The sequence below is a fragment of the Mobula hypostoma genome, chromosome 30, assembly GCF_963921235.1.
Source record: "Mobula hypostoma chromosome 30, sMobHyp1.1, whole genome shotgun sequence".
Taxonomy (NCBI): Eukaryota; Metazoa; Chordata; class Chondrichthyes; order Myliobatiformes; family Myliobatidae; genus Mobula; species Mobula hypostoma.
The window spans coordinates 4,301,204-4,328,844 of record NC_086126.1 but is presented as its reverse complement, the minus strand read 5'-3'; the positions used below and the strand labels follow the sequence as shown (position 1 = coordinate 4,328,844).

The 27,641-nt window shown below is 47.5% G+C and overlaps 1 protein-coding gene across 3 annotated transcripts in view; it reads right to left on the bottom strand.

Annotated features, from left to right (window-relative positions):
- Positions 1 to 203: 203 nt before the first annotated feature.
- mta2 (metastasis associated 1 family, member 2) overlaps positions 204 to 27,641 on the bottom strand; it is a 106,182-nt gene continuing 78,744 nt past the window's right edge. For 2 of the 3 annotated variants that reach the window (XM_063036495.1, XM_063036496.1), the window contains exons 12-19: positions 26,458 to 26,570; positions 23,085 to 23,227; positions 21,266 to 21,482; positions 17,115 to 17,213; positions 9,876 to 10,004; positions 8,052 to 8,083; positions 5,104 to 5,252; positions 205 to 1,422 (exon numbers count right to left, since the gene is read on the bottom strand). In XM_063036495.1, the coding sequence (XP_062892565.1) occupies positions 1,290 to 1,422; positions 5,104 to 5,252; positions 8,052 to 8,083; positions 9,876 to 10,004; positions 17,115 to 17,213; positions 21,266 to 21,482; positions 23,085 to 23,227; positions 26,458 to 26,570 (1,015 nt within the window). In that variant the 3' untranslated portion in view covers positions 205 to 1,289. Of the gene's footprint in view, positions 1,423 to 5,103; positions 5,253 to 8,051; positions 8,084 to 9,875; positions 10,005 to 17,114; positions 17,214 to 21,265; positions 21,483 to 23,084; positions 23,228 to 26,457; positions 26,571 to 27,641 lie in introns of all 3 variants that reach the window. The other variant, XM_063036497.1, reaches the window with a different exon arrangement.

Here is a 27,641-nt window from a genome sequence, read left to right as displayed (position 1 = left end):
GTCATGGTCATCCACTACAAGCAAGGAAGATCCCAATTAGTGACCACTTGTACCACTAGACCTGGACTTCCCGGATCGAGGAAGTGGAACTGCCCCAGTCTACTGGATTTCCACTTTAAAATCTCTCCCACACAGGTTTTCTGTCATCCACCACCTAAATGAACACAAGCACGTCATGGCTAGAGTGGAAAAAAAAACTTTAATTGTTTTTTTTTACAAAAATGGTTGCCATATCTGGACTCATGTCTAAAAACCTCCAGACAAGTGCACTCAAAAATCCCCAAGTGCCACCTTGGGCACCGCCCGACATCCCAATCGAGCGAGTGGGAGGAAACTCTCCCTCGGTGGCGCAGACAAACCGGGAGTATTTTTTTTAAAAAAGCATAAAGGAATTAAAAAGCACACAAAATATTACCACGTGTCAATAATCCTGATATCAAAGCGGTCAGCACTTCTAATTTTCAACTCAGTATTTTTTTTGTTAGAAAAAGAATTCACTGCAAGTTTTTCCCCAAAACACAATCATTCAGAAATTCATTATTGAGGGCCTGGAGGGGTAAAAGCAGGGTTGGGGGGTGGGGGGGGGGCAGAAACAATAAAACAATAAAAAGCTGGAAATCAGATACTATGATTTATGTACATTGCTTTACACGTTGTGCATTATCGGGGGATGCTGGCTACCAGAGGAGTGCATGGTGGTTTCAGCCCCTGCACTCCCACAGCCCAGGTACAAGACCCAGAGCATCCCTTTCTGTCCCCACATGAATCCCTGAAGATTTGAGAAGGGCTTGAAATGGGCCCATGAGAGAGCAAGAGTGCCTGAGAGAAACAGACAGACACACGCACAGAAAATGAGACGCAGAGTATTCAGGAGGCAGAGAGAGAGAGGGAGCACATGCCTGAGAAAGAGAGTGAGTGTGCTGGTGTCCCAGAGAGAAAGAGAGAGAGAAAATGTGTCCATGAGAGCGTCCAAGAACGACTGTGTCTGAGAATCACTGTAAGAGAGAGAACGCCTGTATCTGAGAACGACTGTAGAGAGAGTCCATCCGTGAGAGTGTCTGAGAACGACTGTAAAAGAGTGTGTCTGTGAGTGTTCAAGAACGACTGTGAGAGAGTGTCTGAGAACGAGTGTAATAGACCGTCCATGAGTGTATGGGCTCGAGAAAGAGAATGTTAGTGAGTGTGGGCTAGTAGGCATGCACACCAGTGCATGTGATTAAGTGTGCACGTGTGCCTGCATACTTGTGCATATTATACTCTGGGAGGGGAGAGAATGTGCAAGTGCGTGGTCAATCCTCCAGGACAATGGGCTCCCCCAGGACTGCTGGGCGACTTGCACCAGTGGATTTAACGTTGACTTGCACACACGGTCTCCGTGCAGCCCTCCTCATCTCTGACTGTGTCAAAGCTTTCCGAATGGCCCTGCAAGAGAGAAAGGGTGGGGGAGATCAATTAGTCCCGTTAAAAAACCACGTTGAAGTTGGGGGTTGGGGGGCAAGCAAGACTGGTGTTGTGGACATCCAATGTTGATACGCAAAGCATGGTAACACTTGCGGGGGCTGCCCAAGCAAACCCTCGGGGGGGGGGAGGGTGTTGGTCACTGAAGCAACACGGTGCCGTTCGCTGTATGTTCTGATGTACGTGTGTCTTGGGGGTGGTAGTTTCCTGCTGTCTGCGAGCCTCAGTTTTCTACACCTGTCAGTGTCCTCCTCCCAACCACAACAGTCCACGTGAACAATATCGCTCCGGTTCAGCGAGGTTATCGAGCAGCCGGGTCACACGCAGGTCCAGATTCCCTGTGAGGCTTCCCTCACCACAGACACCGCCTGACCGGCCAATCTGTTTTGATTTCAGATTTTCTGTTGCCAAAGTGTTTCATTTGCCACAATCTGGTTGCTGTTCAATCATCATCGTTCTAGTGAGCTCAACTCTAAAGTGAGATAAGATATAGGAGCAGAATCAGGCCATTTGGCCCTTCTAGTCTGCTCCACCATTTCATCATGACTGATCCATTTTCTCTCTCAGCCCCCATCTCCTACCTTCTCCCCATATCCCTTCATGCCCTGACTAATCAAGAATCTATCAACCTCCACCTTAAACATACGTAAAGACTTGGCCTCCACAGCCACCTGTGGCCACAAATTCCACATATTTACCACTCTCTGGCTAAAGAAATTCCTCCTCAACCTGTTCTAAAAGGATGCCCCTCTATTCTGAGGCTGTGTCCTCTGACGTTAGACTCCCCCACCATAGAAAACATCCTCTCATATCCACTCTTTCCAGGCCTTCCAACATTGATTTCAATGAGGTTATCCCTCATTCTTCTGAGTTCCAGCAAACAAGGCCCAAACACCTCTCATATGACAAGCCAATCAATCCCAGAACATTTTCGCGAACATCTTTTCAACTCTCTCCAAAGTCAGAACATGCTTTCTTAGATCAGGGGCCCACCAGTGCTCAACATTACCATTTAACTAAGGTTAAATATCCCTGGCCCTGGTGAATTTATCTTCTGCCTTTCATTGCCTCTGAATTTTGTACATCCATGAATGCCCTTGGGCCACTGGCTGAGGTGATCAGGTCATGTGTACTGATGTACCCTTTTGAGACCGACACTCCATCACCTAGGCCCTCAACTCCACAAGAAGGTCCACATACATTTGTTCAAAGCCCTGATGCTGTTCTCAGTAACTAGACATACAGAACATGGGACATTTGAGCACAGGGTGGGGAAGCTAACTGAAATGCACTGCATATTCAAAGCCCTAGAGTGGATGTGGAGAGTAGGTTTCCTATAGTGGGGGGAGTCCAGGACCAGAGGACACAGATAGAGTGGATGTGGAGAGGATGTTTCCTATAGTGGGGGAGTCTAGGACCAGAGGACACAGATAGAGTGGATGTGGAGAGGATGTTTCCTGTAGTGGGGGAGTCTAGGACCAGAGGACACAGATAGAGTGGATGTGGAGAGGATGTTTCCTATAGTGGGGGAGTCTAGGACCAGAGGACACAGATAGAGTGGATGTGGAGAGGATGTTTCCTGTAGTGGGGGAGTCTAGGACCAGAGGACACAGATAGAGTGGATGTGGAGAGGATGTTTCCCGTAGTCGGGGAGTCTAGGACCAGAGGGCACAGATAGAGTGGATGTGGAGAGGACGTTTCCTATAGTGAGGGAGTCTAGGACCAGAGGACACAGATAGTGGGTGTGGAGAAGATGTTTCCTATAGTCGGGGAGTCTAGGACCAGAGGACACAGGTGGAGTGGATGTGGAGAGGATGTTTCCTATTGTGGGGGAGTCTAGGACCAGAGGACACAGATAGAGTGGATGCGGAGAGGGTGTTTCCTATAGTGGGGGAGTCTAGGACCAGAAGGCACAGATAGAGTGGATGTGGAGAGGATGTTTCCTATAGTGGGGAAGTCTAGGACCAGAGGGCACAGATAGAGTGGATGTGGAGAGGATGTTTCCCATAGTGGGGGAGTCTAGGACCAGAGGACACAGATAGAGTGGATGTGGAGAGGACGTTTCCTATAGTGAGGGAGTCTAGGACCAGAGGACACAGATAGTGGGTGTGGAGAAGATGTTTCCTACAGTGGGGGAGTCTAGGACCAGAGGACACAGATAGAGTGGATGTGGAGAGGGTGTTTCCCATAGTGGGGGAGTCTAGGACCAGAGGACACAGATAGAGTGGATGTGGAGAGGATGTTTCCTATTGTGGGGGAGTCTAGGACCAGAGGACACAGATAGAGTGGATGTGGAGAGGGTGTTTCCTATAAGAGGGGGAGTCTAGGACCAGAGGACACAGATAGAGTGGTAGTGGAGAGGGTGTTTCCTATAGTGGGGGAGTCTAGGACCAGAGGGCACAGATAGAGTGGATGTGGAGAGGATGTTTCCTATAGTGAGGGAGTCTAGGACCAGAGGGCACAGATAGAGTGGATGTGGAGAGGATATTTCCTATAGTGGGGGAGTCTAGGATCAGAGGACACAGACAGAGTGGATGTGGAGAGGGTGTTTCCCATAGTGGGGGAGTCTAGGACCAGAGGACACAGATAGAGTGGATGTTAAGAGGATGTTTCCTATTGTGGGGGAGTCTAGGACCAGAGGACAGAGATAGAGTGGATGTGGAGAGGATGTTTCCTATAGTGGGGGAGTCTAGGACCAGAGGACACAGATAGAGTGGGTGTGGAGAGGATGTTTCCTATAGTGGGGGAGTCTAGGACCAGAGGGCACAGCCTCAGGATACAAAGACATTCCTTTAGAACAGAGATAAGGAGGAATTTCTTTAGTTGCTACAGATGGCTGTGGAGGCCAAGTGATTGGGTATAGTTAAAAGGGAAGTTGATATGTTCTTTGTTAGTCAGGGTGTCAAAGGTTATGGGGCGAAGGCAAGAGAATGGGGTTGAGAGGGATAATAAACCAGCTGTGATTGAATGGTGGAGCAGACTTGATGGATCTTGAAGCACTTTGATGTTTCTATGCTTATTTGACAAATAAACCTCATCTCTATCACCTGTTACTTACATTCACAGTGAAATGTGTTGTTTGCATTAACAACAACAGTCTGAGGATGTGCTAGGGGCAGCCCACAAGTATCTCAGCGCCTCGAGTGCCAACACAGCACAACCACAATTCACTAACCCTAACCGGTACATCTTTGGAATGTGGGTGGCATCAGGAGGAAATCCACGTGAACATGGGGAGAATGTATAAACTTTTTATTTATTTAGAAACAGCATGGAGTAGTGGGCCCTTTCAGCCCTTTGAGCTGTGCTGTCCAGCAACCCCTGATTTAATCATGGGACCATTTACCATGACCAATTAACCCACCAACTGGTGGGTTTTTGGACTCTGGGAATAAACTGGAGCATCTGGAGGAAACACACGCGATCACGGGAATTGTAAAGCGTTATTTTATAGCTCTGCCCTTGTTTGGCCAGCTCCAAGACCAATGTCCCACCTCACGCGCTCTCTTTCCACCTCATCATCTCCCATCCCACCATATTCAATTGGATTCATTCAAGGAAGCCTGGGATTTTGCTGCTCCCTCCGACCTAACTTTGCTGATTCTCTCACACCTAGTCCCACCTCTTCACCCTCAGGGCACCCACCTGGTATGGTCGGTGGCCACGAAGACAATCGGGTCAGGGGCATCTCCAGGGTTTAACTTCTGCCGTTTCAATGCTGGCTCGCTGCTAACTTGGTCCGTCTTCATCCCAGATGAGAAAGGTCTGCTGGTGGTCAAGTGGGGGCTGGCAGTCTGCAACAACCACAGGGACATCACCAGAATTAGATATTGCTTGCCTTGACACCTCCAAAGGAATGAATGATTATAACAGCATCATGAAGGAGTTTATGAGAATGAAAGGGTTAACGCGAGGAGTGTTTGATGGCTGGAGTTTAGAAGAATAAAGGGTGACCTCACTGAAACCTACTGAATATCGAAAGGCCTAGAGAGTGGACGTAGAGAGGATGTTTCCTATAGTGGGAGGGTCTAGGACCTGAGGGTACAGATAGAGTGGGTGTGGAGAGGATGTTTCCTATAGTGGGGGAGTCTAGGACCAGAGGGTACAGCCTCAGAATGGAGGGGCATCCATTTATAGCAAGGATTATGAGGAATTTGTTCAGCCAGAGGGTGGTGAATCTGTGGAATTCATTGCCACAGACGGCTATGGAGGCCAAGTCATTGTGAATGCAAATATCTAATCAGCCAATCATGTGGCAGCAACTCAATGTATAAAAGCACGTAGACATGGTCAAGAGGTTCAGTTGTTGTTCAGATCAAACATCAGTATGGGGTAGAAATGTGGAATGATTACTGGTGCCAAGTAGAGTGGGTTGGGTATCTCAAACAGCTGATCTCCTAGGATTTTCATGTACAACAGTCTCTAGAGTTTACAGAGAATGGTGCGAAAAACAAAACACATCCAGCGAGCAAAAACATCTTGTTAATGAGAGAGGTCAGAGGAGAATGGCCAGACTGGTTCAAGCTGACAGGAAGGCGACAGTAACTCAGATAACCACATGTTACAACAGTGGTGTGCAGAAGGGTATCTCTGAATGCACAACACGTCAAACCTCGCAGTGAATGAGCAACACAGCAGAAAACCATGAACGTACACTCAGTGGCCACTGTGTGTACATTTGACAAATAAAGCTAATCTTTAAAACCTCTCAATTGCTCCTTGCTATTCCATGAGTTTTGGAATGGGACAGAGGGATTGTGACTTGGACAGGGAGAGTGAATGCCCGGAGAAAGTTGCAACACCAGCTTCCGTTCGAGGATTGTGGCCAGAGTTGAGTAACGATCCCCCAGATACCCCTCACCACTCTGCACCGAGCCCTACAACTATCACGTTTCCACCACACCATGCTATGAGCGAGCATATGAACACCACCTGTGCACTCAGTAACCGCGAAACCAGATACAGAGCTACTGAAAACATTTCCCGTCTACTGAGAATCGAGTTGTTCTTGCAGTTACCCACTGTGAAAGTGGTACTTTGACATATGGGTTGGTCTCTTTGATCTGTCGGATTGGAGTGTAAGACTGTTATTTTTCAGTTTAATTTTTCCTATCCTTTTTTGTATTAGAACATAGAACAGTACAGCACAGGAACGGGTCCTTCGACCCACAATGTTGTACTGAACCAGTTAAAAAGTAAATCACAACCCCCGCCCCCCCAGCAAAAATGAATCCCTCCTTCCTACACAATGTCCACATCCTTCCATCTTCCTCACATCCATGTGCCTATCTAAATGTTTCTAAAAAGCCTCTAATGTATTTGCCTCCACCACCACACCAGGCATCCACCACTCTCTGAGTAAAAAACTTTACCCCTCACATCCCCTTTGAACCTATCGCCTCTCACCTTCAATGCATGCCCTGTGATAGCAGACATTTCAACCCTGGGAAACAGACACTCCCTGTTTACTCTATCTATGCCTCTCATCGTCTTGTAAACCTCTATCAGATCTCCCGTCAGCCTCCGGCGTTCCACAGAAAACAACTCTAGCTTGACCAGCCTCTCGTGATAGCACATGCCCTCTAAACCAGCCAGCAACCTGGTGAACCTCTTCTGCAGCCTCAACATCCTTCCCACAGAACTGTACGTGATAACTCCAGATGTGGCCTAACCAGAGTTTTGTGCTTTATATAATCGCCCATGTGTGTTTAATTGTCCAGTGAATTTTCAGTAATTCTCGTATAGCTGATTCAGTGATCCTTCCTACTGTCAGAAGCTCAGAGAGATTATCTCTATTTGTCACACATACAGAGAAATGCGTTGTTTTATGTCAATGACCAGCAAGTCCGAGGATATGTTGGAGGCAGACCGCAAGCATCACCATGCATCTGGCGCCAACGTGTAATGCCCACAACTCACTAACCCTTACCTGTACGTCTTTGGAATATGGGAGGGCACCGGAACCCACCCAGGCATGGAAGAATGTAACAACTCCTGACAGACACCGATGGAATTTAAATTGAGTTCCTGGTGGCGTAAGGTGCTATGCAAGTCGCTATGATACCGTGCTGCCCAGTAAGGCTCGTCTCACCCACTGTGGTGTGGGAAATGCTCTCAGTTGAAGACAACAATGTGAAAAAACAGTGCATGGCATTAAAATGAAATTGCGATACTGAGGGGGTGATACTTGATCTCTCAACATCTGGTTTGATCAAGAGGCTGTTTCCTACGTCAGTGTATGGTAGGGGACCTAAGGAATGCAGTAGCAACAGTGGGATCCGGGAATACTGATCCATAATTCCTTGAAAGTGGCATCACAGCAAGATAGGGTGGTAAAGAGAGCTGTTGGAACATTGGCTTTCGTAGATCAGACTACTGACTATGGAAGTTGGGATATTATGAAGCTGTGTAGGATGCTGGTGAGGTCCAATTTGAGGTATTTTGTGTGCTTTTGGTCACCTACCTACAGAAAAGATGTAAATAAGATTGAAGGAGTACAGAAAAAAATTTACAAGGTTGTTGCTGGGATTTGAGGACCTGGGTTACGAGGAAAGTTTGAATAGGTTAGGCCTGTACAGTGCTCACATACTTACCATCTGCCTTATGTGAACAGGACTCGAAGCTCCTGAGGGGAAAACAGGAAAAGGAAAATCATTATTAGAAGAATAGATCAAACCACCATGAAAGCTGAACAGGCAAAAACACCCTCCCACCTTCAGAATTAGTCTCTAACAGACCCTTCGGGACCTGCCCGATAGAACGCTAAGTGAGAAAATGTGAAATTTCCCATTACAGCAAGAAAAACAAAAAAAAAAACAGCCAACGACAGAGCTGAGATGCACAGGAACTTGTGTGCCTGAGTGCATGCCTCTCAAAAGGTAAAGGAGGTCACCTTCAAAGATAACAGAGTTATTATGTACCAGGGAAATACTAAATAAAACAGTAGGCTATCTGGACATTTAAGCCTGTTCTGCCTTAAGACCATAAGACGCAGGAGAAGAATTAGCCCATTTGGTTCATTGTTTCTGCTCCGTCATTCTATCATGGCTGATTTATTTTCCCTCTCAACCCCATTCTCCCGGCTTCTTCCTGTAACCTTTGCTATTCTGACTAATCAAGAACCTGCGGATTACAATAGGGTCTTTTAAGAGACTCCTGGATAGGTACATGGAGCTTGGAAAAATAGAGGGCTATGGGTAACCCTAGGCAATTTCTAAAGTAAGTACATGTTAGGCACAGCACTGTGGGCTGAAGGGCCTGTATTATGCTGTAGATTTTCGATGTTTCTAACCCATCAAGCTCTGCTTTGACTTAGCCTCCACAGTAGGACCATGGCTGGTCTCAATCCTCCCCACAGCCCTCAATTCCTTGACCTTTCAGATGTTCCTCTACACCCACATTAAACATCTCTAGTGATCCGTTCTTTACTGCCTTTGGGGAACGAAATTGCAGAGATTCATCACCCCATGACAGAAGTAGTCTTGACAAGCCTGCTTTAAATGACTTACTTTGTAACGACAGCCACCGGCCACTCTTTGGGCACACCCGTTCATTAGTGCAAGTATCTAATCAGCCAATCACGTGGCAGCAACTCATTGTATGAAAGTATGCAGACACGGTTAAGAGGTTCAGTTGTTGTTCAGACTAAACATCATAATGGGGAAGAAATGTGATCTAAGTGACTTTGACCACGGAATGATTATTGGTGTCAGAAGGGGTGATTTGAATATCTCAGAAACTGCTGATCTCCTGGGATTTTCACGTATGACAGTCCCCAGCGTTTACAGAGAATAGTGCAAAAAACAAAAAAAAAGTGAAAACACCTTGTTAATGAGAGAAGTCAGAGGAGAATGGCCAGACTGGTTCAAGCAGACAGGAAGGTGACTGTAACTCAAATAATCATGTATTACAATGGTGGAGTGCAGAAGAGCATCTCTTAATGTGTGAAATGTCGAACCTTGACGTGAATGGGATACAGCAGCAGAAGACCACAAACGTACATAATACAGGGCACAGAAGGTACGTGACAAATTGTCCAGTGAGAGTATCTTGAATAGGGTAATGCACATACCCTCTCTAACATCCTCACAGCATACCATTCTCGTCAAGTCAAAGACAGCTAAGCCCAGGATGATTCCAACAGGAACACAAGAGATTCTGCAGATGCTGGTAATTCAGAGCAACACACGCACACAAAACGCTGGAGGAACTCAGCAACAGGCCAGCCAACATCTACGTAGCGGCATAAACAGCGGACTCTCCTGACCATCCTGATGATGAGTCAAGGCCCAAAATGTTGTCTCCATAGTTGCTGCCTGGCCTGCTGAGTTCTTCTGGTGTGTGCTGCTCTGGTTCCAACAGGAACCCTGATCTTTGGCCAGCCAACCTTTGAAAGCTGCAGGTTCACAGTAACTTACCCTGAACCCCATTCTGCTTATTGAAGCTGCGTTTGCCCAGCAAGGACACCGTTCCACGGTTGATATTCAGCAGAGTGCGGTTCGTCTCACTCCCTTTCAGAATCCTCGGCTTCATTAGACCTCGTGCTGCTGCAGATCAGATGGACACAGTGTGAAATACAAGAGGTGGCTAAAAGAGAGAATCATCAGGGTCTCTCTTCCACCCATCCCAGATATTTTTCAGGACTGCTGCGTACGCAGGGCCCTTAACATTATCAAGGCTCCCTCCCATCCGTCCCACAATCTCTTTGATCCCCTACCATCAGGGAGGAGGTATCGTAGTATTAGGCCAAGGACTGTTAGAATGGAAAACAGTTTCTTCTCCCCAGGCTGTAAGAATACTGAACTCCCTGTCACCACCCGGGTCTTATCACGGGTGAAGCGCCAATAGCGTTATACTGTTTACTTTTTAACTCGAGTCGTAAATGCATCTTATGCTAAACGTTGGTCTTCTGAAATAAATTTTATAATTTATTAATTTGTTGTTGTTCCTCCAAGCCTTGTGGCACACTGGGTGGCAACCTTTTGAGTGTCGAGTTGCTACCTCGACATTCAACCCAGCATGGATAGGAAGTGTGCAAGGAGCCGGCCAGATTTGAACCCAGGCCCACTCACCTCGAAGTCCAGTGCAGATGCTGCCACACCACTGGACCGTGGTAATATTACTTTACGTGTTGTGTGTGCTATACGTACTGTGTTGTGCACCACGGTCCGGAGGAACATTGCTTTGCTTGGCAGCATACGTGTGTAATGTTGAATGACAATAAACTCGACCTTTGAAACATCTGCCCTGGGGAACTGAGATCTGCCTCGCTCCTTCCTACAGCTGCTTTGGGTACTTTATTTTTTAAGTGACCACACAAGAGGGTGGAGAGCACACCCTGTCACATTCTTTTGTTGCAAAGTTTGCAGACGATATGGAGGTAGGTGGAGGGGCAGGTAGATTTGAGGACGTAGAGAAGCTACAGAAGGACTTAGACAGATTAGGAGAATGGGCGAAGAAGTGGCAGATGGAATACAGTGTCAGGAAGTGTATGGTCATGCACTTTGATAGAAGAAATGAAAGGGTTGACTACTCTCTAAATGGAGAGCAAGTACAAAAAACTGAGGTGCAACGGGACTTGGGAGTCCATCTGCAGGATTCCCTAAAGGTTAATTTGCAGGTTGAGTGTGGTGAGGAAGGCAAATGCAATGTTAGCGTTCATTTCAAGAGGACTAGAATATAAATAACAAGGATGTAATGTTAAGACTTTATAAAGCACTGGTGAAGCTTCACTTGGAGTATTGTGAGCAGTTTTGGGCCCCTTATCTTAAAAAGGATGTGCTGAAACTGGAGAGGGTTCAAAGGAGATTCACGAAAATGATTCCAGGATTGAACAGCTTGTCACATGAAGAGCATTTGATGGCTCTGGGTCATCACTGGAATTCAGAAGAATGAGGGGTGAAAGACCTTGACAGAGTGGATGGAGAGGAGATTTCCTATGGTGGGAGTGTCTAAGACAAGAGGACAGTGCCTCAGAATAGAGGGGTATCATTTTGAACAGAGATTGGGATCAATTTCTTTAGCTAGAGAGTGGTGAACCTGTGGAACACAGGTAGTTGTGGAGGCCAAGTGTTTATGTATACTTTAAGGCAAAGGTTGATAGATACTGAATTGGTCAGGGCACAAAGGGATACGGGGAGAAGGTAGGGGACTGGGACTGAGAGGAAAAATAGATCGGCCATGATGAAATGGTGGAACACGTCTCTGAGGCAAATGGCCTAATTCTGCTCCTATATCTTATGGTCTTTTATTCTTACTGTGCTCAGTGGTTTGGAATCATTTATTTGGTTCTCCAACTTAAGTCTGAGAGGTTACATCTACATGAACAACAACTTGCTGGGTATACTTAAAGCAAGGGTTCATAGGTTCTTAATTAGTAACGGCATCCAAAATTACAGGGTCAAGGCAGGAGAACGTGGATGACAGAGATAAATCAGCCATGATGGAATGGCGGAGCAGACTTGATGGGCAGAATGGCCTAATTCTGCTCCGATGTCTTCTGGTCTGAAAAGGACCACACAGTTGTGTCAGTGTTTGTGTGGCCCATTCACTGCCCCTCCCCACCCAGGACAAACGCCACAAACCTTCAGCCTGGTTTAAAGTTCAGGGAAACAACCTCAGGTTCATGTGTTTGAAGAGGTGGAATGGACGTTGTTACGAGAATACACATAAAATTAAGATGTTTGCTGGCCTGGGCTAGCATCGGTGGCATCAGCAGTTGGTCTGCCACCTGCCCTCAGGGGAAGGAGAGATAAGGAACAATGGAGCAGCGTCTGGAGATGTGTAATGAAGGGATGTGGGAGGAAGAGCTGTCTGGAGCGGCTCCCCCCCTTTGAACCCTGAACTGTTTGAAGTGATGGACAGGCGATACCCCAGCAGGGGGATAAAAAGGGACAGGTTCGCTAAGACAGACACACACGCCACCCGAGGTAACGAGACCCTGGAAGCGGTGCGCCTCTCACGAGTGGGTGAGAAGTGCCAGACAACGACAAGGGTGGAAAGGTACGATCAGCGGGAACCCGGTGTGTGTCCGCCCTTGCCTGGGTGCCGGGTTCACTGCAGAGGATCGACCGCATCTGGAGGAGGGGTCACAGTCGGTGACCTCAGGTGACATCACCAAGGACCCGCCCAAATGCTGTTTGTGAGCCATCTCGCTGGTCTGTGAGTGAAGCTGTGCTGAATGATGAGTTGTTCCTATTCTATGTCTCTCTTCCCCCACCTTGTCCATCGCCATGGCAACGATTACTGCGAACTGAACTTTGAGTCATTTTGAAATTGGTCATTTACCCCTAGACAACGATAGAGCTTGATTGATGCTGTTATCTTAATTCTGTGCACATGTGTGGTTATCATTGTTGAATTGTTGCATTTATTATCCTTTCGATTACTGTGTTGCTTGTTTCTTTAATAAAACTTTCTTAGTTCTAGTACTCCAGACTCCAACTGAGTGATCCATTTCTGCTGGTTTGGCAACCCAGTTACGGGGTACGTAACATAAGTGGGGTTCTCGTCCGCGATTTTGAACGCTAAATTTGGGACGGAGTAAATTGATTGGGTTAAAATTCCCGAAAGAAAGAAAAGACAAACAGCAGAAATGGAGGTTGAGGAATTTATAAAGGCGCCGACCTTGGAGGCATTAGAGGATGCCAGGAAATCGGAATTGATAGCTGTGGCCAAACGGGTGAATCTTGCTAAGGTGAAGTCGACAATGAGGAGAGAGGAGATACACAGAGCTATTGTAGAGCACTATGTATCTAAAGGTGTGTTTCCCCAAGGTGAGCTGGGGGAGGTGTCTATTGAAAAACCTGCTGGAGACGCGGTACAGGTACAGCTTGAAAAACTGAGACTCGAGCACGAGTTCCGGGTACGGCAGTTAGAACACGAAGAGAAGCAGTTAGAAAGGCAGGAGAAAGAGAGAGAGTTAGAAAGGCGGGAGAAAGAGAGAGAGTTAGAAAGGCAGGAGAAAGAGAGAGAGTTAGAAAGGCAGGAGAGAGAGAAAGAGGTAGAAAGGCAAGAGAGAGAAAGACAGTTGGAGAGAGAAGAGAGAGAGAGGGACAGGCAGTTGGAGAGAGAGGAGAAACAGAGGGAAAGGGAATTTGAGCTGGAGAAGTTAAAGATAAGGGCCGAGCAGGGGCTCGTGCCGAACCAAGGTGGAGGGTTCCGGGCGACCCAGGAGGTTAGGCTGGTTCCCCCTTTTGACGATACCGATGTGGATCGGTACTTTCTCCACTTCGAAAAAGTAGCTATAAGTCAGGACTGGCCGAGGGATAAGTGGGTTGTCTTACTTCAGAGTGTACTGAAAGGGAAAGCCCAACAAGCTTACTCCGCTTTATCCGCGGAAGATGCCCAGAAGTATGAGGTGGTGAAGGAGGCCATCCTCAGGATTTATGAGTTGGTCCCGGAGGCATACCGGCAGAGGTTCCGGAATGCGAGGAAGCGGTGGGACCGCACGTATTTGGAGTTTGCTCGTGAGATGCAAACATATTGTGAGCGTTGGTGCGCCTCGAAAGGGGTAGAGGGGGATTATGACAGACTGCTGCAACTGATTCTGATTGAGCAGTTTAAAGGTTGTGTCCCTGAGGGTATGAGACCCTACCTCGATGAGAAAGAGGCAGCCACGTTAGCCGCAACTGCTAAGTTAGCGGATGAGTATGCGTTGACGCATAAAATGAAGGTTGCCCCGAGTAAAGGCTACCAGAAGGGTAGTCAGGACGGCGGGGAGAGTCCGCCGGAAAAGTCAGAAAGTAAGCCGGGGACTAGTGAAAAGGATAAGGTAGACCGGGAGCAGTCTGGTAGGAAGTCTCCTGGGGTCGTCTGTTATAATTGTGGGAAAGTCGGACACTTTGCGTCCAGGTGCTTTGCCCCAAGGAAGGAGACGGGGAAAGGAAAAGCGGAAATTTTGAATGGCTGTATTGAGCTGTTAAGCGAACCGCTAGGGAAGGACAGGTCTGAAAAAGTCCAGGAAGGGCGCGAGAGGTTTATCTCGGCCGGACTGGTGTCAGTGAAGGAGAGGTTAAAACCAGTTCCAGTGCGGATCTGGAGAGACACGGGAGCGTGTCAGTCACTAATACTGAAGAGTGTATTAGAGTTTAGCTCAGAGACCCAGACTGGGGAGGTAGAGGTCAAAGGTGTTGGGGAAGGGACAGAGTCAGTCCCTTTGCACCAGATACATTTGCAGAGCAACCTGGTCTCTGGACTAGTCACGATCGGGGTGAGGTCCGAATTACCGATGAAAGACGTGGAAGTCTTGCTCGGTAATGACATCGCCGGAGGAATCGTGTTCCCAGTCGTGAGATTGACGGGTCAGCCTGCCAGCATGGAGGCCCCGCCCGCGATGGTGAATTTGGCTGAAACATTTCTGCCAACCTTGTATGAGACAGGGTGTAGTGAGATAAGAGGTAGTGAGGGAGCTGGGACGGACGTAGCAGTAGCCAGGAAAGAATTTGTGCAGACGCAGGAGCGAGACGAGGGGCTGATGGTTTTTGCAGAGACAGCTCTCTCTGACACAGCCTTGACAAGCTATTGTGCGGATGAGGAAGTGCTAAGGAAGAAAGGGAAATCAAGTACAGCATCCGCAGATGAGGAGTGGGGGGTGGTGCAAAAGAGTTATGGGGATGAGGTTTTTAACATGGCCCACGAGGTACCCCCCGGTGGACATTTTGCGGTGCTGGAGGAAACAGTTGGTGGAATCATGAAAGAGATTTACCGGCTGCCCAGGGGGAAAAATGTTATTGATCATGACCGACGCGAACTGAGACGGTCACCGGCTTTTGATATGCTAACAAACCTAGTCGGTGTTAGCGTGGAAATCAATGAAGCTAGGGGCCCCTTGATAAGAGGAAAAAACCATTTTGAAAAGATTAGGATGGGATCGGTCAGATGGGAGAAGGCTATTGTTTTGGCCAGGTCTACTGATAAGGTCTCTCCCTTAATCCCCGAAGGAGTAATTAAACGACTCGCACCCATGTGTTTGATTGTCCCGAGGAAATGCAAAGAACTGGGACGTTGGGTTATGTCTGTTACAATAGGGCGGCCAAGTAAACAACACCCATATTTTTTGAGTAATTCAGTGACTAAAGGGCTGATGAACACAGAGGTGTGTATTGGCAATTTAACACGGCTGTCTGAAGCCAGCTTGATAGTGAACCTTGGAAAAAATGAATTCGGCCACACGAATGTCACTTACCTGGGAATTGTGGTGACACAGGGGCAGCTGGCAGTGATGCAAGCTACAGTGCAGGCTATCGCTGACCTCCCAACCCCGACAGACAAGAGGGCCCTCAGAAGGCTTTTGGAGATGGTGGGGTACTGCAGGAAGTTTTGCAATAACTCTGCGGTCAATACCCGTCCCCCTCCTACTAAGCCCTTGCGAGGGAAAATTGAGTCGGAATGGGACGACCCTTGTTGTTGTGGTCCGGGACAAAACCAAATGAGAGGTTACATTGGTCGCAATTCATCAGTGTTTTTGGCCACTATGAAGTTTGCTGAGTTGGAGCCTGGTCTAAGGGATTATTAATAACACGTGTAAAAGGAACAGAAAATGTGATGACTGTCTGTCAAGGTGTTGACAGCTTCAAATTCTCTGTATTAGCTAAATAACTGTTAAAGATGTATATTGTGTATGTATCAGATAATGTAGTCATGTTTGTAATTTTTACCTCCCGGTAAAAATCCTTAAAGGGGGGAAGTGTTACGAGAATACACATAAAATTAAGATGTTTGCTGGCCTGGGCTAGCATCGGTGGCATCAGCAGTTGGTCTGCCACCTGCCCTCAGGGGAAGGAGAGATAAGGAACAATGGAGCAGCGTCTGGAGATGTGTAATGAAGGGATGTGGGAGGAAGAGCTGTCTGGAGCGGCTCCCCCCCTTTGAACCCTGAACTGTTTGAAGTGATGGACAGGCGATACCCCAGCAGGGGGATAAAAAGGGACAGGTTCGCTAAGACAGACACACACGCCACCCGAGGTAACGAGACCCTGGAAGCGGTGCGCCTCTCACGAGTGGGTGAGAAGTGCCAGACAACGACAAGGGTGGAAAGGTACGATCAGCGGGAACCCGGTGTGTGTCCGCCCTTGCCTGGGTGCCGGGTTCACTGCAGAGGATCGACCGCATCTGGAGGAGGGGTCACAGTCGGTGACCTCAGGTGACATCACCAAGGACCCGCCCAAATGCTGTTTGTGAGCCATCTCGCTGGTCTGTGAGTGAAGCTGTGCTGAATGATGAGTTGTTCCTATTCTATGTCTCTCTTCCCCCACCTTGTCCATCGCCATGGCAACGATTACTGCGAACTGAACTTTGAGTCATTTTGAAATTGGTCATTTACCCCTAGACAACGATAGAGCTTGATTGATGCTGTTATCTTAATTCTGTGCACATGTGTGGTTATCATTGTTGAATTGTTGCATTTATTATCCTTTCGATTACTGTGTTGCTTGTTTCTTTAATAAAACTTTCTTAGTTCTAGTACTCCAGACTCCAACTGAGTGATCCATTTCTGCTGGTTTGGCAACCCAGTTACGGGGTACGTAACAACGTGGAAACCATCTCTCGGAGATGGCTGTCACCCAGTTTTACTCCCTGGCAGCAGGAAAAGGGCCGGAAACAGAAGGCAAACCACGGCCTCACTGCCACAGTTCAAAAGTCGGCAAGAAACGTACCTAGATCCGCCAAATCCTTCACAATAGTGGCTAACGACGGCCTCGCGACAGGCCGGATCCTGAGTGGCTTTAACGCTGCTTTTGGGAGTCTGACGGCACCTGTGTGGAGGAAAGAAAATGGAAAGGGTTCATGAAATCTCGGAGACAGTGGGAGCTGCTCAGAATGGAATTGCTCTGAAGGAACCGACCATCTGCACAAGAGGCGGATGAAAGGTGCCTGGAAGGAATGCTCTAACCGTTAATAATTCAGCAGGACCAAACAGCCTCCTCTTCTTCCACAGTAGACGTCCAAGGGCTTCTGCCCCAGACCCCACATTAGGTGTACCGGTCTTAACAGATCACACAGCGGGCAGGCACTTTTCTCTTAAACATACAAAGAGGCTCATGCGCAGTACACAAAGAGGAGCATTTGACAGCTCCGCACTCCTGAAGTTTAGAAGAATGAGAGGTGGGTCTTATTGAAACCTATTAAATATTGAAAGGCCTGGATAGGCCTGAGTAGATGCGGAGTTAGTGGGGGAGTCTAGGACCAGAGGACACCGCCCCAGAATAGAAGGATGTCCCTTTAGTCCCTTTTGCCTCCTCTCAGCTGCCTAGCACTTCCCCTGGGTCTCTTCCTCCTTCCCTTTCTCCTATGGTCCACTATCCTCTATCAGATTCCTTCTTCTCCAGCCCTTCACCTTTTCCACCCAGCTGGCTTCACCTATCACCTTTAGCCTCCTTTTCCTCCCACCCCACCTTTTCACTCGATGTCTTTCCCCTTCCTTCTCAGTCCTGAAGAAGGGTCTTGGCCCAAAGCATCGTCTGTTTATTCACTTCTGTAGATGCTGCCTGGCCTGCTGAGCCCCTCCAGCATTTTGTGTGTGTTGCTTTGGATTTCCAGCATCTGCAGACTTTCTCATGTTTATGAGGAGGAATTTCTTTATGCCACAGGTGGTGAACCTGTGAAATTCGTTGCCGTCTGATTGTTGCTGCCTTTCACTGAGTGATGCCAGGTTAAAGAGGTTGGTGATGTCATCCTTCTGACGGCTGGGAACTCACATCCTTCACCCACCTCCTCCCAATATGGGGGCAGCGGGAAGGAACACAAGTAGAGAACTTTGAAAACTTGATCTACTGCTCCGTTTTGGAGTTTAGCCTCAACACAAGCTTCCTCCCACTCCTCTATGTCCCCTCTGTTGGATTAGACCTTATCATGAGAGGCTAGATAAACGGGTTGTTTCCTATGGAGGGCCAGAGGCTGAGGGGAGATCTGATAGAGGCTTGAGCAACACACACAAAATGCTGGAGGAACTCAGCAGGCCAGGCAGCATCCATGGAAAAAGTACAGTCGACATTTCAGGCAGAAACCCTTCGGCAGGACTGGAGAAAAAATGCTGAGGAGTAGATTTTAAAGGTGGGGGAGGGGAGAAACACCAGGTGATAGGTGAAACTTGGAGGGGAAGGGATGAAGTAAAGAGCTGGGAAGTTGATTGGTGAAAGAGGCAGAAGGCCGTGGAAGAAAGAAGAAAGGGGGGAAGCACCAGAGAAGGCAAGGAGATAAAGTAAGGGAGGGAAAAGGGGATGGGAAATGGTGAAGGGACTGAGGGGGCGTTACCAAAATTTCAGAAATTGATGTTCATGCCATTAGGTTGGAGGCTACTCAAACGGAATATAAGGTGTTGTTCCTCCATCCTAAGTGTGGCCTGATCACGATAGTGGAAGAGGCCACAGACGGACATATTGGAATGGGAATGAGAAGTGGTGGGCGGCCACTGGGAGATCTCACTTGTTCTGGCGGACAGAGCGGAGGTGCTCAGCGAAGTTGTCTCCCAATCTATGCCGGGTCTCACCGATATACTGGAGGCCATACTGGGAGCACCGAACATGGTATGTGACTCACAGATGAAGTGTCGCCTCACCTGGAAGGACTGTTTAGGGCCCTAAATGGTAGTGAGAGAGGTGGTGTAGGAGGAGGTGTAGCACTTGTTCCGCGTGCAAGGATAAGTGGCAGGTGGAAGATCAGTGAGGAGGGATGAATGGACAAGGGAGTCACGCAGGGAGCAAGTGGGCGGGCTTCTGCGGACAGAGTGTAGAGGCTCGGTGAAGTGGTTGATTGAAATGTCTCACATCAGAGGGCAAGCATTGAAGATGAGGGGGGTAGGATCAAGGGGGGTAGGATCAAGAGGGGTAAGTTCAAGGGGGATGTGAGGGGTAAGTTTTTTAGTTAGAGAGTGGTGGATGCCTGGAATGTGCTGCCTGGTGTGGTGGTAGAGGCAAATACATTAGAAGCTTTTAGAGACATTTGGATAGGCACATGAATGTGAGGAAGGTGAAGGGATAGAGACATGGTGTAGGTAGGAGAGATTAGTGTTTGGGTGTTTCTGATTTGCTTTTTAGCTGGTTCAGCACAACATTGTGGGCCGAATGGCCTCTTCCTGTGCTGTTCTCCTCTATAATTGTCATTTCCTTGTAGTTTAACTTTTCTCTGCTTGCTTACACTTTTAGATAATTAATTATATATATATAATATAGATAGATAAAAAATGTTTCAATGGTTGCAGTTCCTCTGCATCTTTCTGGTGCAGGTATCACATTAATTGAATAGGGCTATCTTGGTTAACTGTTATCCATGAAAATCCAATGGAATGAGCAACCTGGTACAAGACGACCACTTTGGATCTTTTCTCTGTTCTTTTCCCTGCCACTAGGGTCTCTCTTTCTCCCCCTTGTTCTTTGTCCTTTTTACTCTTAACTAAGTGATCGTGACACAAGTTTTATGCCTCATTCTTGACTTCTGAAGAGCCTCGGATCAAAAACATCAGGATCCAACACCTCTATCATCACGTCCTCGACTCGTCCAATTTCCCTTTTGTTGTTTCTCCCGGGTGTGCAAGTTTCCTCTGAATTCCAAACTGGATTTATTACGACTGCCAAATTTGACCCCTAACTCTGACCTTCCCAAACTGTACCAGACCTCTTTGTAACTATTTATTTCTTTCCAGATACAGCATGGTGACAGACACTTCCGACCCAATGAGCCCACGGTGACCTGTACGTCCTTGGGATATACGTCGCTGGTGCTACGCTACCGTGCCGCCCTGTGACTAACGGATGTTCTGAACAGGGTGGACATTTACCTTACTGTCCTTGCTGTCTGTGTTGTGATCAACAGCATGAAGTGGAAGACCTTTAAAGTTAGAATTAGACAAGAACATACGAAATAGGAGAAGTTGACCCATCAAACCTACTCAGCCATTCAATGATCGTGGCTGATGTGGCCGTGGACTCAGCTCCATCTGCCTATCTTTTCCCCATAACCCTTAATTCCCCTGTAATTCAAAAATCAATCTAAACTGTGCCTTAACTATACTTAACGAGGTACCTCTACTGCTTCCCTGCGCAGAGATTTCCAGATTCACTGCTCTCTGGGAAAAGCATTTTCTCACCTTCATCCAAAATCCATACCCCCAAATCTTCAGGCTAGTCTCACTCACCATTGGAAGCCTCTCGAAGTCCAACCCTACATCTCCATCGTGAGAGACAGGACAAGGCTGGCCAACAGGGCTCTGTTGAAGCTGTACTGACCTGTACAATGGATGCAATGGATTACAGAAACATTGATGAAGCCCAAACATGTCATCGACTCCAGAGGACAATGGAGACAGGAGGTCATCAATGGCCTGTGCTCCACTTAGGAGAAAAGGGCCCAAGTTACCAGCGGAAACAACCTTCCTGCCCCTATCTCATCTATCCCTTTCATAATTTTATGCTCCTCTCATTTTTCTGAATTCTGAGGTTGAGAGCGTGGAACTGCCCCAATGTAACGGCTTTTCCACTTTAAAAACTCTCCTGCACAGGTCTCCCGTCATCATCGGACACGACGGATGCCATCACCACCTTAAAAACTTTTTCTGACAGCTTGCTCCATACATGCACAACCCTCTGTGTAAATAAGTTGCCCCTCAGGTCCCTTTTAAATCTTGCCCTCTCATCTAAAACCTATGCCCGCTAGTCTTTAAGTCCCTTTTCCACTGGGAAAAAGACTGGTGTGTATACACACTATCCTCATGATTTCAAACACACCTACAAGGTGAAAGTACACCTCTGTTTGGTCCTGAAAGAGGCATCAAGTGAACCCTAAATACTCTTCAATAAAAAGCCCCACTTACACTCGGTCTTGATGGCACCGATGTTGACGGGGAAGTAGGGGCGTCGTGCAGCCCTCTGCGGCCGCAGGATGTCCTCGCAGAGCCGCCGGGCGATGCGGGTCAGCTTGGTCGTCTGTAGGAGGAATGTCTGCCGGTTCTTAGCCAGGAGCTTGGAGCTGTTGTAGGACAGAAAGCCTTGGCCGTCCTGGCGCCCACACAGGCCCTTCGACCTGGGCTCCTGAAAGCAAAGCAAAAGGAGCAGAAGGTTCACAATGTGGCAATTCAAGAAAAGACAGAAGACAGAAAGCACCCTACCACAGCAACTAGTCTGCTTAAAGTGTCAAGACATTGTCCATAAATCAGGAGCAGAATTAGGCCATTCAGCCCACTGATCACGGCTGATTTATTTTCCCTCTCAATACTATTCTCCTGCTTTCTCCCCACAACCTCCTGCTAATCAAAAACCTATCAACCTCCGACTTAAATATATCAACCTCTGCCTCTCCCTTAATGATTTTGCCTCCACAGCCGTCTGTGGCAACGAACTCCTTTTACACACCCGCTGGCCTTGGGAAAGCAGCCAACGCAATCGAAGACCTGCCTACTCCCTGGTTATTCCCTCATTTCCCTCTCCTGTTAGGGATAAGACACAAGCTTCAGAACACATACCACCAGGCACAAGGACAGCTTCTACACCTGTTATAGACCTCTTGAACCGATCTCTGGTACAATAAAAATGAACTTGACCTCGTGGTCCTCGGACCTGTTTGTCTGCGAAAGGGTGAGAGCTGAGGTGTCCTGTAGAGACCCAGAGCTACACAAACGCTAATGGGAGCTCCAGAGAACTTGTGCCTGGGAGAGGAAAGAGCTTCGAAGGTGGAGTAACCTGGGGACAACCCGAAAGACTGGCCCAGGACAGAGAAGTCTGGCGAGCTGCAGTCGCTGACCTATGCCCTAGTAGGGGCGATGGGCTTAAGAAGAAGCATTGTACTTTCTCTGTAATACATCCTGCATTGTTTTCTCCTTGTAATACTTGGCATGCTTCTCACTGTGTATTAGTACATGTGAGAATAGTAAGCTGATTATCGAATAAATGCAAGGGAAAAGATGAAAAAAAAACCTCATTGTGTAGAAATTTAAACGTGCCAGAGTATCCAGCATCTGAAAAGACTAATAAATGTCACAACATCAGGATGGAAGATACCCTTCCTCACTCTATCAGGTGCTGGCCAGTCCATTCATTTCACATTCCTTCTCTTGCCTTTCCTAGTTTCATTAAATGCAGGCACACACAGAGGTGGGGGAGGGTGGAGTCATACCTATTTAATGCTCCCGATAGTGTGTGTCCCAAACAGCCTCTGACAACCAAGTCCAGCTCCTGGCCTTCACGTGTGGCTTAGCTACTAAGCCCAGCGGAACCGTTTCTACTGACAGGAGGAAGGGGCAAAGGCAGATTACTTGCACCTTAAAACCAGTCGCTTCGGACAGATGGGGCTCGTCAGCTCGTCTAGAAGGAAAACTCTGATCTCAAACCTCCGCGGCCTTGCAGCCATACCCACTCATGGGGGAAGGCTTTGGCAGTAAGCCCCGAGGAAAAATCCAGAGCTGGAGTCCCTCAGGCAGTTTGACATTGAGTTCAGCGCTGACTAGCAACTCCTGCAACACTGCTGGTGCCAAACTGTATCGGTTTCTGCCATTCCTTTGGGTTCATCAGCTGTGTGGAGAGGGGGAGCCTGCTACAAGGGCATCAGCTTGCTCTCTGTATTGTACTGCCCTGGATGCAATATCTATGGCTGACCCCCGACCAACGAAGGGCCCCCAACAGTAGTCACAGACTTACCGAGGGAAGGCGCTGCTTGTCGCCGTCCAGTGCTGTTGGAGTCTTCAGGCCACCATACTTCTTCCAGTAGATCCAACAGGACGCACACAGCCTGCATTGCATGTTGGGAGGTCCCCAGGCGTACCACTGCTGAGACTGCGTGGCTGGAGGACAGAACGGTTTAATGCAGGTTAGGGTTAGGAAGCACAGAAACCTATGGCTTTGTGTTCATGAACCTCCCCTGCAGGCCTGCCACCCCAGCCCCCATCCCTTGGGGCACTAACCCTTCCAGTTATTGTAGGAGAAACTAACACTGGGCTCGTTGACTGAGTATACCCACTCCCCTCCTCTACATCACCCAAAGTTCTTTGTGAGCTGAAGTACCCCGCAGCGCAGGGAGGAATCATGGGTTTGGTACACTTAGGGATGGCAAGGGAGGAGGGTGGCAGAGTAGTGTAGCAGTGAGCACAATGCTTTGCCATTCCTGCTGGCTGTGAGGCGCTTATATATTCTCCCTGTGACTGCGTGGGTTAGGGTTAGCGAGTTGTGGGCATACTTAGTACCTGAACTGTAACAACACTTGTGGGGTGTCCCCTAGCTCATTCTCAGGCTATGATGTTCGTCAATGCAAATGACGCATTTCACTGACTGTTTCAATGTGGGTGTGACGAGTAAAGCTAACCTTTATCCAATCTTTACCCCCCACCCACACTACCCAGGGGAGTGATTCTAGGTACGGGCACAGGTCAAGGTCCTTGGTCTCAAATTTAAGTTGAAATTTATTGTCACCTCGCTGTACAAAAACAAAACAATGTTCCTCTGAACCACAGTGCAGAACAAGACCTATACACTCAGCAGATCATTAAAAACAAAATATTAACAACTCAGCACTTAAGCCTACATGATCCCTGTTCATGGAGCATCAAAGCAAAATAACCCCTGAGATTCCCCTCACCAACAGGTCTGATCAATTAAGCTCAGCGGAACCATCTCCACCTCCAAGATAGGTTGATCTATTCAACACTCACTACAGGCGTAGCTGATATGACAATAATCTCACTGGTTTGATATGGTGATTTTTCGTGTCTGTTTTCACAGAAGCAGACTGGTCACTAATAGAGTTATCACACAGCAATCCAATTAGTTCCCACTCTTTCCCCATGGACTCTGCCAAATGTTTACACCATTTCACCAAAGGAAGGGAGGGATTCTGCTCCAGGCTCCTGGGTATGGCGAGAAAGCAGATTATGATCTAATAACTATCGCATGGCTGACTGCAGATGCTCCCTGTGGCACAGTAACCATTTTGGGTCACTGCAGCACAGAAACAGGCTCTTTGGCCCATCTAACCCATGCTGCACTGTTATTCTGCCCAGACCCACCAAGCCACACCCAGACCATAGCCCTCCATATGCCTCCCACCCACATACTTATCCAAACTTCTCTTCAATGTTGCAATTGAAGCCGCATCTATCACTTCTGACGGCAGCTCGATCCATACTTGCACCATCCTGAGTGATGAAGCTCCCCTTAAATATTTCACCTTCCACCCTTAACCCATGACCTCTAGTTCTCACCTCACCCAACCTCAGTAGAAAAGCCTGCTTGCATTTACCCCATTTACACCCCTCATAATTTTGTACATCATCAACTCTCCCCTCATTCTCCTACACTCCAGGGAATGAAGTTCTCACCTATTCAACCCTTCCCCATAATCTGTACGAGGAGTGGCACCCCACACAAGCTTCCAATCTGCGCTTTGTAAGGCATCAAAATGCCCGACGCAGGCCTCCCATGGTCTGAGTCGACATTCCCTCCCTCCCTCCATAACTCAGGCCCTCAAGGCCCAGCAACATCCTTGTAAATTTTTTCTATACTATTTCAATTTTATTGATGTTTTTCCTGTCAAAGACAAATGGTCTTTGCTGAAAATATAATTTTACTATTCTTTCTCTGTCTTTTAAAATTTTGAATCTGACACTATGGAAGTTGCAGTAAGGTAACTTCTTGAGTCGGTGGTGAGGAAGGTAAATGTGATGTTGGCATTCATTTCAAAAGGACGAGAATATAAAAGCAAGGATTTAATAGAGGCTTTATAAAGCACTGGTGAGACCCCACTTGGAGTATGTGAGCAGTTTTGGGCCCCTATCTAAGAAAGGATGTGCTGACATTGGGGAGGGTTCAAAGGAGGTTCACAAAAATGATTCTGGGATTGAAAGGGTTATCATACGAGAAGCGTTTGATGGCTCTGGGTCTATACTCACCGGAATTCAGAAAAATGAAGGGTGATCTCACTGAAACCTATCAAATGTTGAAAGGCCCCAAAAGAGTGGATATGGAGACGATGTTTCCTATGGTGGGGTGAGTCAAAGACCAGAGGGCACAGCCTCAGAATAAAGGGATGTCCTTTCAGAATGGAGACGAGGATGCATTTCTTTAGCCACACAGTGTTGAATCTGTAGAATTCATTGCCATAGGTGGCTGTGGAGGCCAAGTCGTTGGGTACGTTTAAGGCAGTGGTTGATAGGTTCTTGATTGGTCAGGGCATGAAGGGATACGGGGAGAAGGCAGGAGATTGGGGCTGAGAGGGAAAATAGATCAGCCATGATGAAATGGCAGAGACTTGATGGGCGAAATGGCCTAATTCTGCTCCTATATCTTATGGTTTTATGGTAAGGGTAAGATAACGTCCACGCAAGGATGGTTTATATAGATGGTGTGCAGTCAGTCCAGGCAAGAAAGATCTTTGACGAGCATAGCTTCTCTTTGTACAGCAGGGGACTGGACCCATTTGGCATATAGAAACAAAATAAGGGTGTCACAGAAGAATGCAAGGCACATGCACCAACTAAAGGACAATTACTTTACTAACTTCAAAGTATCAAATCGGTTGTTAGCTGGCAGTTGTTACTGACTTATCATATTCACTGTGAATGGCAACTGATCTTGCAAATACGGAATTTGAACATACACAGTTTTAACAAATGGTCAGTCTCCGTAATCTGCTAGTCAATCTGTATAAGAATGACATTTCTCTGTTCAGACTTCAGAGCAGCTTGATGACAGGGGCCGGGCACAAATAAATAAAGTGCGATTGAAGAACGAATGAGAGTTTTCAGACTCCAGTTCATCGGTGACGACGACACCACTCTTAACGCACGAGTGCAAATCGCGACCCTCTCCTTCCCCCCAATCCTGGTCTCCAATGCTCAGCGCTATGCACAAACAGCTGGCCGCTTTATGTACTTCAGTGTTTGCATTCCAAAAGCACTTTCCTGATTAGGAGTTGCCAGTGAATGATCTGATTATCACACGAAGTGGCGTACAGTTTAAGCTTTACAATCCATGCAGGACACGATAAGAGGGAAGCCCCAGCAACACCATCTTCACTTACTGTGACAACTCTCGCAAGTCAGGCCAGCGGCTGGCTTCTGGTATCCTGTGGCGCCATTCATCAACCCTCCTTTTGACCCCACGGACACAATCTGATTGGGATTTGGTTTTGTGCTGTGGAATTGGGGGAAAAAGATAAAACAAATACATTGTTGCATTTAGACCACTAGCAAAAGATAGGAAAATAAAAATTCTCCCTGGTTTAGAGGGCATGAGCTATCACGAGAGACTGGACAAACTTGGGTTGTTTTCTCCGGAGCAGTGGAGACTGAAGGAAAGTCTGACTGAGGTTTATAAGATTGGGAGGTATAGATAGAGTAGACAGGGGGGTATCAGTTTCCCGGGGTCAAAATGTCTAATACCAGAGGGCATGCATTGAAGGCGAGAGAGGGGTAGGCTCAAAGGGGATGTGAGGGGTAAGTTTTCTTTTACTCAGAGTGGAGGATGCCTGGTATGTTGATAGAGGCAAATACATTAGAGACATTTGGATAGGCACATGATGTAAGGAAGATGGAGGGATTAGTGTTAGGGTTTTAAAAATTTATTTTTTAGCTGGTTCGGCACAACATTGTGGGCTGAAGGGACTGTTTCTGTGCTGTATTGTTCTATGTTCTAAGTACAAGTGAGAGAAAGCCACAGTAAGTGGGTCAAGATGAGGAAGGAAAGGGTGAGGTGGAACACAAACATTGACAGCGATCATCTGGGTCCCCCGTGCACTTGAGATCTACAACAAACATTGTGGAAACAAAAAGGAGAATCCCCAACAGGGTTATAAACGTTGAGGAAAATATTACAAGTAATGATGAAAAGATAAGCAAATGCAATGTTTGCATTTATTTTGAGAGGACTAGAAAACAAAAATCAAGGATGTAATGCTGAGGCTTTATAAGGCGTTGGTCTGAAAGCACTTAGAGTACTGTGAGCAGTTTTGGGCCCATTATCTGAGAAAGGATCTGTCATTGGAGAGAGTCCAGAGGAGGTTTATGAGATGATCCCAGGAACGAAGGGGTTAACATATGAGGAGTGTTTGCTGTCTCTGGGCCTGTACTTGCTGGAGTTTAGAAGAGTGAAAGGGCGATCTCACTGAAACCTATCAAATATTAAAAGGCCTTTGATAGAGTGGATGTGGAGAGGATGTTTCCTATAATGAGGGAGTCTGGGACCAGAGGCACAGAACAGAAGGAT